Source organism: Strix aluco, chromosome 3 (genome assembly GCF_031877795.1).
Source record: "Strix aluco isolate bStrAlu1 chromosome 3, bStrAlu1.hap1, whole genome shotgun sequence".
NCBI classification, from domain to species: Eukaryota; Metazoa; Chordata; class Aves; order Strigiformes; family Strigidae; genus Strix; species Strix aluco.
Genome location: NC_133933.1, coordinates 45455244 through 45467854, shown reverse-complemented (window position 1 = coordinate 45467854; position 12611 = coordinate 45455244). Strand labels below are relative to the sequence as shown.

Genomic DNA, 12611 nt, shown 5'->3' with positions numbered 1-12611 from the left:
TAAGCATGTAATTAGTCCATCTTGTAAGCACTATTTAAGATAGCTTGCAAAAAGGACAAAAATATTTAAATGTAACTAACAATATGGCTAAAACTTAAATTGATGCTAATATATTCATGTCAGCTGTGGATTGCTTAGCTAAAATCCATTTACCACGTCTATATGGATTATACAAAAAGATCAAGAAGGTGGAATGAGGGAGAAAAGTGAAAACATACAGAAACATATTTCCTCTTGCTAAGGTCTGTCAAGATAACAAACAACAAAACCACTGATGGAGAAAATCGTGTGAACGACTGAATTTGTAGCAAGCTTCATGTCCATTTTTGTGATCCTCAAACAACATTCTGAAGGTGACACAAAGACCATTCCATGCACTGAGGGATAAAATGGAAATTATCTAGTCTCAGCCTCTTCTGACTAGTTTCCCCAAATCACTTCACCACCTCTTGTTTTATACTCAGATTGCAAATTTTATGCACAGAAATTATCTTTTCCGTTTGCTAACAGAATGCTAAAGCCAGTAGCCTCTTTTGTGTAACATGAGTGCAGGCAAACAGCAGTGTTTAGGCTGGGTGATGAACACATGGTGACAGTAGAGGCTTCCTACCCTTGAAACTGCAGAATGAGCATCAGTGAATCAAAACCACCAGCAAAAGACTTGATCAACAATTGGACCGGGACACCAATATCAACACCCAGACACTGCTGATGAGGCCAGCATTCATTCCTTCCTCCAGAGTCCCTCCCAGCACCCCAGCGGGATGTGTGCTCAGTGCCCAGGAGGAAGAGCACCACCTAGTGAACCTCCGGCTCCATTTCCAGAAGAACCTGCACAATCCTGGCGGTCTCGGTTCAACACAGTTTATCTCGCCATAGTCGCCAGACAGAGCAATTGGTGGTATGCCTCATACAAAGGCAAACGTATTGCAAGTGACAGAATGATGTGAGGCTAAATATTTTTCTTTCAGTGCCACACACACAGCGTTTTGTCCTTGACCCTACTCCATGTCCTTTAATATTACCAAGAGTGACAAAGAATAAGCCCCATAAAATGTTCTACGTAAACTATTTCAAAGGACACAAAGGGTAGAAATCCTGCCTGAAGGAGAAGCAAGTATAATTGTTCAATATAATTTAAAAAAAAAAAAAAAAAAAGGATGGCAAGTCAAAGTCCTGAGCTAACACCCTCTCTGACAACATAAACGGACATCTCAGCATCTGTGTTTATCTTCATTTAGATAACAGACATCAGCGAGGTGGAAGAAAAATTAGAACCTTCAGAGACAACCCACAGTTACGTGTTTATACCTGTGCAAGATATCTTATTTTCTGCAGTTTAAAGTGAGAGTGAGGTCCTAAACATTGGAATATGGAAGTAGAAAGGATTGTCAAGTCCAGTGTCCTGGAACCAAAGTTAGCCCTCAATTTCTAGACAGCAAAAAAAATGTAAACCAAAAGAATCCCAGAGGCAATAGCATTGGCTATGGCCTGCCTGACCAACTATGTACCAAAGTTTCTGTTAAAAAGTTAATGGCATGACAGCTACAGATGCATCAACACAGATAAATACAAACACAACTACATAAATAGAACATGTCTACACACTTTTCTTCTGAATGTACCTCAAAATGAGATACAAACACTACCTCAATATAAGAACAGAACAGTGCGTTTAGTAAATAGGTGAACATAAACTTCAATGTCCAAAGGCAATGCTGTAGAAGTGGAGTTGATGGCAAAGAAAAAGCAAGGTCAGAACTATTTTTTTTTTCCACTATAAATGAACCTGAGCGCTTCAGGTCACAACTGTCCGTAGAACAGAACAGTTGCTTAAACTCTGAAAAGCTTTTCCTATAGCAGAGATAATACTGTCATAGTACATGTTTTTAAGAAATGAGCACAGATAAAGCAGTATATAATTTATTTCTGTTTTAAACAAGCCGAAGGTATTTCTCCTCTCTCTTGGAAACCAAACCAATGCGTTAACTTTACTGGGAATTAGTATGGCTCTTCTACTCTGATGGACACTGGTGTGCCCTCTAGACCACAGGAGACAGAATCTAAATATTTCATTCAGGTAGTGTGATGATTCCATGGAGTAATAGACATGATTTATGAAAAGGCATTAAAAACCTTTAGCTCCTAGTGACTTGAATGAGATTTGTTGTTGCTTAGTAACTCTTAAAAAACCAGACATTTGAAAGCTAGTAATACTGTGAGCAGCTGGGTAGGACTCTTGTTGTTTATAGTATTCTAATTGTCTAAGACTGCATTCCTATCACTGTAGTACTTCACCATCCAATGTAGTACTTTGATAAATTTAAAGTGCTCTGTACCAAGTAAACAGTTGGTCCTCACAGAATTTCACTAAGATGAGTTTAATTAAATTGCAGACCACCTATTTTACAGGTGACACAGCTGAAAAACTACTCAAGCCATACAGAAACCTTGGTATAGCCCTGTATGATAGCATTATTCATACTAAGTTTTCCATCTGCTACTAAGAAGCCATCCTGTTTTACAGTTCTGAACAATTATATGTCTGCAGCACTAAATGGGCCGACATTGGGGATTTTGTGGTACAGCCATTAAATGTTCTGTATTTTTTCCTCCATACAGACAAAAGTGTTCAACAAAGAGAATTCTTATGGTTAAATATGTGCCTCAAGTTTGTGTAATTTTGAAGGTTTATTATGAGTCTTTGTCATTCTTCTTGTTGATATTGATTCTATATCAAATGCAACTGTATGGCTCCTGCTGATATCAAGAGATGCCGTGAATCTACATCTGAGGGCAGAATCTACCTCACAGAAGATTAATACCTCTTACAGTCTGTAGTTCAGAGAAATGTAGGTGTTAAGAAGCACTAATGTCTTTCTTTCAAAAGACATTCAGTAAACTGCTTATTCATCCTGATATAAAAGTAGATCAGAAAAACTGTGGTTTTCCACCAGAATTTACGGTGCTTTTAAATAACAGCTATTCAAAATACTTCAGTGCAATTCATTTTTACAACGTGCAAGACAAAGTACAATAGTGCTACATCATATACATGAGAAATTGTCAAAAATTATTCTATATTTAAATGCCCCTAGTAAAACCTTTTGCTCATGTTTATTCAGTTATGATCAATTATAAATTAATAATCAGATTATAATAAAAGTGGGCCTGGCTGGCATAATATTCCTTCCAAAATAAATTCCAGGGGGACTGTATGTATATTTTCTTTTTTTACTGTGGATTGCTATTTAATCAATAATGAAGAACAGCCACAAAAGCAACGTGCCAGTAAGAGTCCTGACCCCACAGACTCTGTCACGAAAGCAGACCCACCCCACTGCCATTGCTTGTCCCACAGCAGCAGGACTCTGCACTGCTGTGAGGATATTTATAACTGCCAATCTGTTTGTTAGATCAGACTCCTGAAATACTGTAAGTGCATATGCATGTACATACATGAAAGGAAACACACAACTCCAGCAGAAGTGATGCAAAAGAGTTAATACAGCTTCAACATTCCTATCTTACCTGGTTTCAGTAAAAATGGTACAAGGGTGCAGGAGAATGGTGATTTCACTGTGATGATAAATTTCTATCTGGATGGTCCTTAGGGCCTATTTGGCTCTTGCTTAAGGTTTTTCAGAATTAAACCAGCACACCTTTGATATGAATACCATATGATAAATTCTGAGAGACTTCCCCAAAAAGATTTCTCATTTGAATGACACTGTGGATCTAATGCCCTTCAAATTTCATTTAATGGCTATCAAAGATGTCCTCAATTGAGTAGAAATAGCACAATTATAAAAATCTTGAGAAATAGGCATCTTCATTGGGAAAATATGGATAAAATATAGATTACAGTGTCATCTCTCCAGTTCCTATTCATTAGCAATGAACTCTTAGCCAGAAGTATATTTGAAGGAAGAGCAGGTAACAACAGTAAAAAAAAGCAAGTGTGATGTCTCTGGCTTTTGATGCCCTGATCACCTTCGCAGACAAAGCAGCTTCTCTGAAACTCAGCTCATAAAGCTGTCTTCTCAGAGACACACAGAACGTTACAAACAAATTGAGAGACATCCATAGCAGCATCTGACAAAGGAAGCTTTCAAACATAGATATACACGCACACGAGCACAAAACAGGCCCCAAATTTTAGGAGGCTAAACAGTCCAAATGCCAAGCTCCCATCTCCGTCAGTTAAGACGTCTGTATGTTATCTAGAAAAATCTTCACTGACAGTTACAATGGCTTTATGAGATGCTCCTATGCCTGTTCCTACAGCTCCCTTTCTTGGCCAGCCTGCTCTCCTGCACTAACCCCAGGCAGATCTCACTCTCCAGATGAAGCTGTGGTTCCCAACTCTGCTTCTCAGACAGATCAGCTCCAAGGATTAATGTCCCCTGTGGCTTCTCAGCCAACCTCACTCCCACTACATCTATTCCCAATTACTCCTATAACCAACACGTACTTTAATAACTAGCTCAACCTTTTTATCTTCAATGTTTTTTTATAGCTGGTGGCAATCAGGACCAAAAATCAAAATTCTCGGCTGATCCCTTCACCATGTAAAATTGTACACGTACTTTTTTTCTAAAGTGGTCAATCTCCTCCTCCTCCTAATCCCACCCTCAAAGTTTTCTTCCCTTACTCATTTTTGTAAGGTTCATATTAGCATGATTAAAATCCAGACTTTTCTTGCCTTGATTGTTTGCTCCTACATTTCCAACTTCTTCCCCTTACTACTGCAATCCTTTTCCATTTTAAAAAAAAAAAAAAAAAAAAACACCAACGCTATTCCTGGTAGTATTTTGCAAGCTTAGCCCCAATGGGTGTCTCTTCCGTAGAAAGTAGTTTGCTCTAGTTTACAAAAAAAAGGATTTTCCACTGCTCTGAAATGTCACTGTCATGCCTCAGTTTACCCATCTGTGACACAGAGAATAATTATATGCATCTCTTTTTTAAAAGTTTTGGTTTTTTAGAGATATAGTTGAAAACCAGGTATTGCCCACACTCTATATTATTATATAACTGCAGTCTTTACCTTTCCCCAACACTTTGTCTGAAAAGTTTTATAGCATATAACAAACAATTAAACATATTCTGCTGGTGACTTTATTCTGTTCTTTCTAGGCTTCACCTGGGATTTAGGTTTGAAAATGGACTTCATAAGTCAAATTTCTTCTCTTTTAGTAGCTTTACAGACTGATTTGAAGAAGCTGGTGTAGTGCTTCCTATACTAAAAACTACAGCTAAGCTTCAACTGGTTTGTGATTCCTGAATTGGGAAAATAGCCACATTTTAACAAGCTGTATTTACATGCAAGTATTTTAATGTGCCCTCATTATAGTTCATGTCAACTTTGGGAATCTGTCAAATGTGACCATAGAGGTTACTATAAAAATTCCTGCAGTCCACAAAGAATGTTGTATGTCTGAAGTAAAAGAAAACAAAACTCTAAACTCCAAAACAAACAATTTCTGACTCTGTATTGCACGTCACTATCAATAGCATCATTGTTTCCATAGCTACAAATGTAGACTGCTTCAAAGGAAAGAAGCAGAGAAACTGAAAATGACAATGCACAATCAAAACAGGCACATACAGTTTTCAGACGGCACATGTGGGATGGAGAAAGGAAGTAACATGGTGGCACAGAATTCTGTGGGGTTTTTGCATTTGACAGTAATGCCAGTGATCCAAGCACATCAAGCTCAGAACAGTAAGCAGCAGTTAACCTCTCACTGCAATATCACTTGATACATTTCTACACCTAGTGGAGGGAAGAGGAGAACAGAAGGATAGAAAATACCAGCAGGAATCACCAAAGGAAATACACAGGGCAGGAGACCTACTCCTGCAGACTCAGACACATTTTCAATCTGATTTCCTTGGTATTTTCACTGGTTCTGCATGGTTGTGAAGACAATCAAATCCTTTATACTGCTCTTATCACAAATTATGCCAAAACATACATGCTACACCTAGTAGTAACAATAACCATTCCAGGAGAGGATACAGCATCAAAGCGAATCACTGCACAGGGGGTAGATATAGAAAGCGAGGGTGAGAGCATACAGGGAAACGTGCAGTCTCACCTCATGAAAGGCACTCCACAGCATCTAGCAACTATTCTGTCCTTCAGTATTAAGTTCCTGCCCTCTAAATATTACCTCTGTGATAGCTTACTTCAATATCAACCAACTGCTCCAGAACTACAACATCCTCATAACTTTCACACTGGATAGGGAGGTAAATTTTGTTCTTCCTACAGCTGGAGTTCCTAAGGTCCACACACGCAGACCTTTCTCTGTCAATTCTATAATGATGTGCGTTGGAATAAAAACAAGACCAGTATCCAAGACTCGCTACAGTACCACTCTTCTTGGAAGAAACTGCACAACGTAGCAGTATACTGCAATTTAATTAAAAATCAAAGCAAAGCAAAAGCCATTTATCTATAGTATCTTAAGAGTACTCTGGCATTTGCAATGTAGTAACAAACTCAGTAGTTTACACCAGGAGCAAGATGTCTCCATAGGTTGTGGTGGCATATTCAGAAATCGATCAGACTAATTCTTCCCTTATCAAAGAGAGTGACAACACTTAGAAAAAAATCCCACCTACCATGTCCTTCCTTAGTCTCACAGGCTCTAAGGAATACAGTTATCTGTGATAACATTTTCTTCCTACAATCTTTTTTAAGAGAGCAGTTGATAAAAGCCACATGAGAACACAGTATTATCTGCACACTACACTAAAAGTCATCTCTAGTACAAGCTTAGGAGAGGAGAATCGTTATTAGAAGATGGTGGTCACTATTTCCTCAAATATTGCTACTGCACAGCTATTGCTCCTTTACAACAACATTTGCTAAGTATCATGCTTTGCAGGCATGGTTACTACGAAGAATACCAGATCATGGTAAACTAAGAAATAGCTTGAGATTACAAATTCAGCCCTTGCTATACATGATTACTGACATATATGACCTTCAACAATTGTCACAAGAACAGAAGAAACACCACATTATCTTCATTACAGCACTGAAGGCCCCAACTGTTAGCAATTCTAATCAGCTTTGGCAAAAGCTATTTTAACACTCGGGGCAGTGAGGAAGGTAGAGAATCAAAGTCTCAGTCACAAGAATATTACTACACAGACAAGGCTAATCTTATCATGTCTCAAATTAAGCTAGTTCAGACAGCAATACGATAACCATTAAACTTACAAATTAGAACTCCTAATCCTTGCAGCATATGTTTGAATAAAAAAATCAAGCAAAACTCAGACTAGAAAGGTAAACAAAGGTTTAGAAGGACCAGCAGTAAGTCTAAAATGGAAGTTCTTCAAAGACAACTCTTATTCTTTTAATTATTTGTGCCACACATGAGATTTTTTTTTTTTTAAAGAAAAAAAAAAGGCAGGTCAGGCCCTGAAACTTAGAAAAGCTGCACAATGTGGGCCTTATATTACATCTCAAATTTCTTCTTTAAGACCTAGCTTGCAGCAGTAAGTTAGAGTTGTTGAAACTCAAGATTTCTCTATGAGCAACTTGTGATGTTAAAATACTATGGATTCTAGCATCTTATTACTTTTAATTGCAGACTGGAACTGACTCTATTGGAGCGGAAGTAAAAGCAGGGGTTTTACAGTTTTCATGTTGGCCTTGGGTTACTAGCAGAAAAATTCGGGACTTTTTCTAAGGTATGTCAGTACCAACGATGCGTCACATGTCATTACTTTATAATTAGGCTGATAGCCAAAAAGAATAATGCGGCTGGTATGCTATTAAAATAAATAGTATTGCCCAAGGCATAAAAACACTGACACAAGCATCTTAAAAGCCAGTGTAAAAATGATATAAGGAACTATTCATCTGTGCTTCTGTCTTTTCCGTCACAGATTCAAATAAGTAATTCTAACTTATGTATGCATTAAATATATAATTATCCTATGCTGACTTTTTAAAAAAATATTTCATATCTGAAAGCAAAATGCAGTGAAACCCTTCTTTGTCTATGACTACACGCTACAATGAGAATAACAGGCTATCTACACTTTATATTACTCTAGATTACAATTTGATAATCCATCTTTCTTCAACCCTTCAAGTAAGTAACTAATCACAAACTAAATACATTTAAAAAAATAGAAAAACAGCCCTTTTTGTGAAGAGTATGCAATTTACTTAAGGTGCAATAATGATTCTATAACGATTTATGCTTAAATACCAGATTTGTAAACACTGGAACTTCATTCTGTATCGAATTTTCTATAAAATGCTCCTGACAGAATCAGGATTTAGGAAACTCAGGGCTGTAACTCTATGTAGTTTAGAAGATACTTAGTTCAGATTGTGTCCAAAAGTTAGACAGACTGGCAGAATTACCAGATTACAAAATTGTGTTTTATAGCCAAAATAATGGTCTTCACTCAGCATGGCCAAATTTTAGTTCTTCATTAAGACAAGTAATAACAGATCTCCCATCTATTCCTTGCAGGTACACACATCACAAAATGTGTGCTATTCCATGTGTTGATGTTGTATAAACTAGTAGAAGAAAGCATTGCCCCATTTGTGGATTTCAGCAACATTATTCAAAATGTCAGACTTCAAATTCAGTTTCCTTCTGAAGCCAGCCAATAGCACATTTACATTTTTTTCTAACTACTATTAATACTTTTCCAGTTGGCCAAAAAAAAAAAATTTTAAAAAAAAAAAAGAGTCCTTCATGAAGCTGGCAGATCTGGTTCTTTGTTCCCTCTGCACAGTGCTTTCATTTCCAACACAATGACAGACAGAGAAGTATTGTGTTTTCAAATGTATTACAAGGAATCCTGTGATTTAGTTGTTGCTATTAAAGAATTATATTCAGAGATTATATATTCTGAAGTGAAATTATTTCCATCTAACTATCCTCCTCTTATGTTCTAGACACAGAATTTATAACACATTCGATTACAGCAGTATCATACTGCAGAAAAAGGCAGGTGACTTTTAAGAAAGTTATCTATTATTTTGTTGCCTATTCCTTGAATACTGCCAAAGGAAGGACTACTTAGTTTTCTCTCTGTACTCTAACACCAGTGTACACAGTCTTAAATGATTTTTTTGATTCATCGTACTACAAAAATAAGTTGACACGTACAAAGCTAAATATGGCAGGTAATGCTGTAGAAGGTCAATGTTCTTCGGAAGTTTAATACTCAGTGCACCAGTTGCTCTTCAGTGACAACAAGGGAAGGACCACTGCTACACTGGAAGACACAAGACTGGTATCATCCCTTTACCGCTAATTTGCAGACAACTGAAAAGGTGTTTGATGCTTTGATTTGCCAAGCATATACCTGAGGTTTTGTGTCCTATCTCTGCTCCCCACTTTCAAATTTCCCCTGCATCACCAGGATTCTGGTCACTTGTCTCAGCAGTCCCATTTCAATCTGGAGGCTGCTCATGGGCAATGTTATGTTTTGGCATGAGGTCACACCAAATATAATGGGTCGCAAGCTTGACCAGTTCCTCAGATGAAGTAACCATGGGAGAAGAGAAACAGTTTCTCTGTTTCCCTCCGCGTACTAAATAAGACTTTTCTCAGCATGGAATTACATGACAAATGTGGAAAGATTCTGTTTAGAAAGATCAAAAACCTATAAAGAACAACATAAGCTTTGGTGTATTGCTTTTAATATATGCAGCATATTTTCACATATAAATTCATGCATTCAATGACATTTTAAAACACACTTGTGTCAATGGCAAGGTAACCCCATATTTTTCTAGATGTGCATTCTTACATAGACAGATAACTAAGGTTAAATTCATAGATTAATTCACTTATGTAAAAAGAGCCTAATCTGTCAAAATACCACATGACCAACTAACTGAAATCAGAAACATATTTGAAAATATGCATGCCTCAGACTTCAATTTGAGACTATTTTTTAATTTCTGGGAAAATAACACCACAGTTACTGATGATACCTCAGTTCACCTCAAGAACTAAACTGAGTACATATCAGATGCTTTCTATTACAGTTAACTTGCAAAAGGAAAAGTCAATGCCTCTAACAAAGTAAAAACATTGATTTTTTTCCACCTGATAAAAACAACCACAAGCAAGTTAGAAAGTACTGTGTTCTAGGCATAAACAAGTAGTTGCATAATTATGTATTTCAGTCTGTGACAGCAAAGTTATTTTTCTCCATTATTATTAGAATTTATTTTGTTATTCTTTTTTGATAAATGCAATTAAAGCTTTATAAAAAAAATAAATGTATAAACACATCTCAAAATCCCCAAGCATCTACTGTCACTTAAATGCAAGCACAGTGGCTAAATAAGCCCCACTACTGGAGTTCAATGTCTGGAAATTTGTGTATTGATGCTATTAGAATAACTACATTAGAAATCATTCCCAGAGAGAATCCCTGGAGTGTATGTGTTTGAGTTTTTTTTAAGTTGTGGCGATTGCAGATAAATAAGATCTTTAATCAGTTTTTCCCCTTCATATGGAATAAGTTAATGGTTCTGATTTCCCTGCACTCTGAAAATCTTTGCCCAGAGACAGAAATACAAAATATTGTATGATACAGTTAATATTTAGCTTTAGAATATATTAATTCAATTTACAAATAGAATTTTACAAGTGAACACTTGAACTCAAAAAATGTTCCAGTCTCTGGCACGTCACCACCATCGCTATCATATGTATCAATGCAGAAAGCGAACAAAATGCATCAAGTATTTCAAATTGAAAACCAACTGTTTCTGAACATGACGCAAAGTTGACACGTGTGTGTATTTTACCATTTAAAACAAACAGATTCAGTCATTTCTCAAAACAGAAGTCGCTAGTAGTACCTGGAATACAGATCCTCTTTGTACATGCCATTTAACCTGCATTAGGCAGCACAAACGTGAACAGACACAAACCATCCCAAATTAGTGGCAGGTGATCATGTTCTGAAATCAGACTGCTCCATTCAATGCAAAGCACAGCAGCAGCATCTATTCATCAAATTGAAGAGAAAGCAAAAATAACAGCCTCACTTGCTAGGCAAGAGAGTCCAGGACTTCACCATTTCCTGAAGTCCCTTCCTCAGCTTCTCAAAACCACAAAGGCTTACCTTTCTGTACACCAGCATGTTTGGGGATTCATCAGCCACCCCGTTGCTGCTTTGCCCATAATTATTTCCTTGTGCCATGTCCCACAGGTTTGATCTGCTTTTGAACGCTGCACTGTAAAAGGCAAAAATGGTTTCAAGTAAGACATCGCCTCAGGTCTCCTTCCTTCCCCGATGATTAATGGACCTGACTTTCTACCAACGTGTTGTCAGAATCAGTGTAAGCTCTTACTCCAACAGATATTTACATTGGAGCAAAGCTGCTAATTCACCATTTACTGTCATTACTCTCTTTTGCCCGTAAATAATGAATGTAATATGTTAATCTAATTTAGACGTTAATGAATTGTCACTCCGAATAGCTCCCTGACATACCACTAACCACCATATCACGAGACGCCTCCTCACAAGGCACACACCTTCCGCCCTGCACAGCCTTCACCCAGGGGTACTCCGCACCTTCCCGGGCACACTTTTGGGAGGACTGACTCGGCCCGCGACTGCGCATCCAGCAGTGCCCCTCTCCTCACAGCTCGGGCCATAGCAACTTTCACAACCCTCAAACGCACAGAAAGCAAACCAGACGCTTTAAACTTCTCTTTAATTCACCGCCACGTGTGTGCCCTTACACACATGCCGGGGGAGGGAAGCAGGTGACGGGGCGGGGGGGAAGGAAGAAACAAGCCAGAAAACCTTTCCGGTTGCTTTCACCTACTTTCATCGCACTTCACTGCAAAGCACCGGCTCCGCCGCCAGCCCCGTCTCCTCCCCGCGGTCACACGGGAGCTGCACTAAGCGAGAGCCCAGATCCTGCCGTAGCTCTGGCTTTGCACGCAGGTGTAAGAATGTGCTCCATCTACAGACCACACCGGCGGCTGCGGAGACCCCGGGGGGGCTGAGCCCTACTCCGAACACTTCCCCCCAAAGCCCTCCCCTGACCCCCAGACCTCGCGCGCGCGGGCTTCGCTGCCCCTCGCCCCCCGCCCTGCCCTGCCCGCCCGGAGAACCGGCTGGCCCGACGCGCAGCCCGACGCGGCGCGGAGCCCGGCGCGGCGCCCGCGGGTTCAGCACCGCGGACAGCGGCGGCAGCACGGCCCGGGGCGGCTGGCGGCGGCGCCCCGGCCCCCCCCCACCCCCCACCCCCCTCCCCCCCAACCCCGGCGGGGGGGCGCGGAGGGGCGCGGAGCGCGGCCCCCGCCCGGCTCGTTACCTCCTGGGCCAAGGTCACTGCGCGGTGGCGGCGGCTCCTCGCCTCCTGCCGCTGCTCCTGGCGCGCCCCGCGCGGTCGGTGTCAGCCGGCGGCGGGCGGAGGGACGCGGCGATGGCTCATAGCACACACAGGCGCACACACACACACGCACTGCGGGCGGAGGCGCTGCCGGTGCCGCCGCCGAGGCTGCGGCTCTCCCCTGCTCTGCCGGAGCGGCAGCAGCTCAGCTCCCTCCCCGCAATGGAGCGGCCGTCACGTGGGGGACGGGCAC

At 40.1% G+C, this 12611-nt stretch overlaps 1 protein-coding gene across 5 annotated transcripts in view; it reads right to left on the bottom strand.

Moving 5' to 3' along the window:
- RGS7 (regulator of G protein signaling 7) overlaps positions 1-11663 on the bottom strand; it is a 245378-nt gene extending 233715 nt beyond the window's left edge. For 2 of the 5 annotated variants that reach the window (XM_074818378.1, XM_074818379.1), the window contains exons 1-2: positions 11550-11661; positions 11134-11245 (exon numbers count right to left, since the gene is read on the bottom strand). In XM_074818378.1, the coding sequence (XP_074674479.1) occupies positions 11134-11245; positions 11550-11638 (201 nt within the window). In that variant the 5' untranslated portion in view covers positions 11639-11661. Of the gene's footprint in view, positions 1-11133; positions 11246-11549 lie in introns of all 5 variants that reach the window. The other 3 variants (XM_074818377.1, XM_074818376.1, XM_074818380.1) reach the window with 3 other exon arrangements.
- Between the last annotated feature and the right edge of the window lie 948 nt (positions 11664-12611).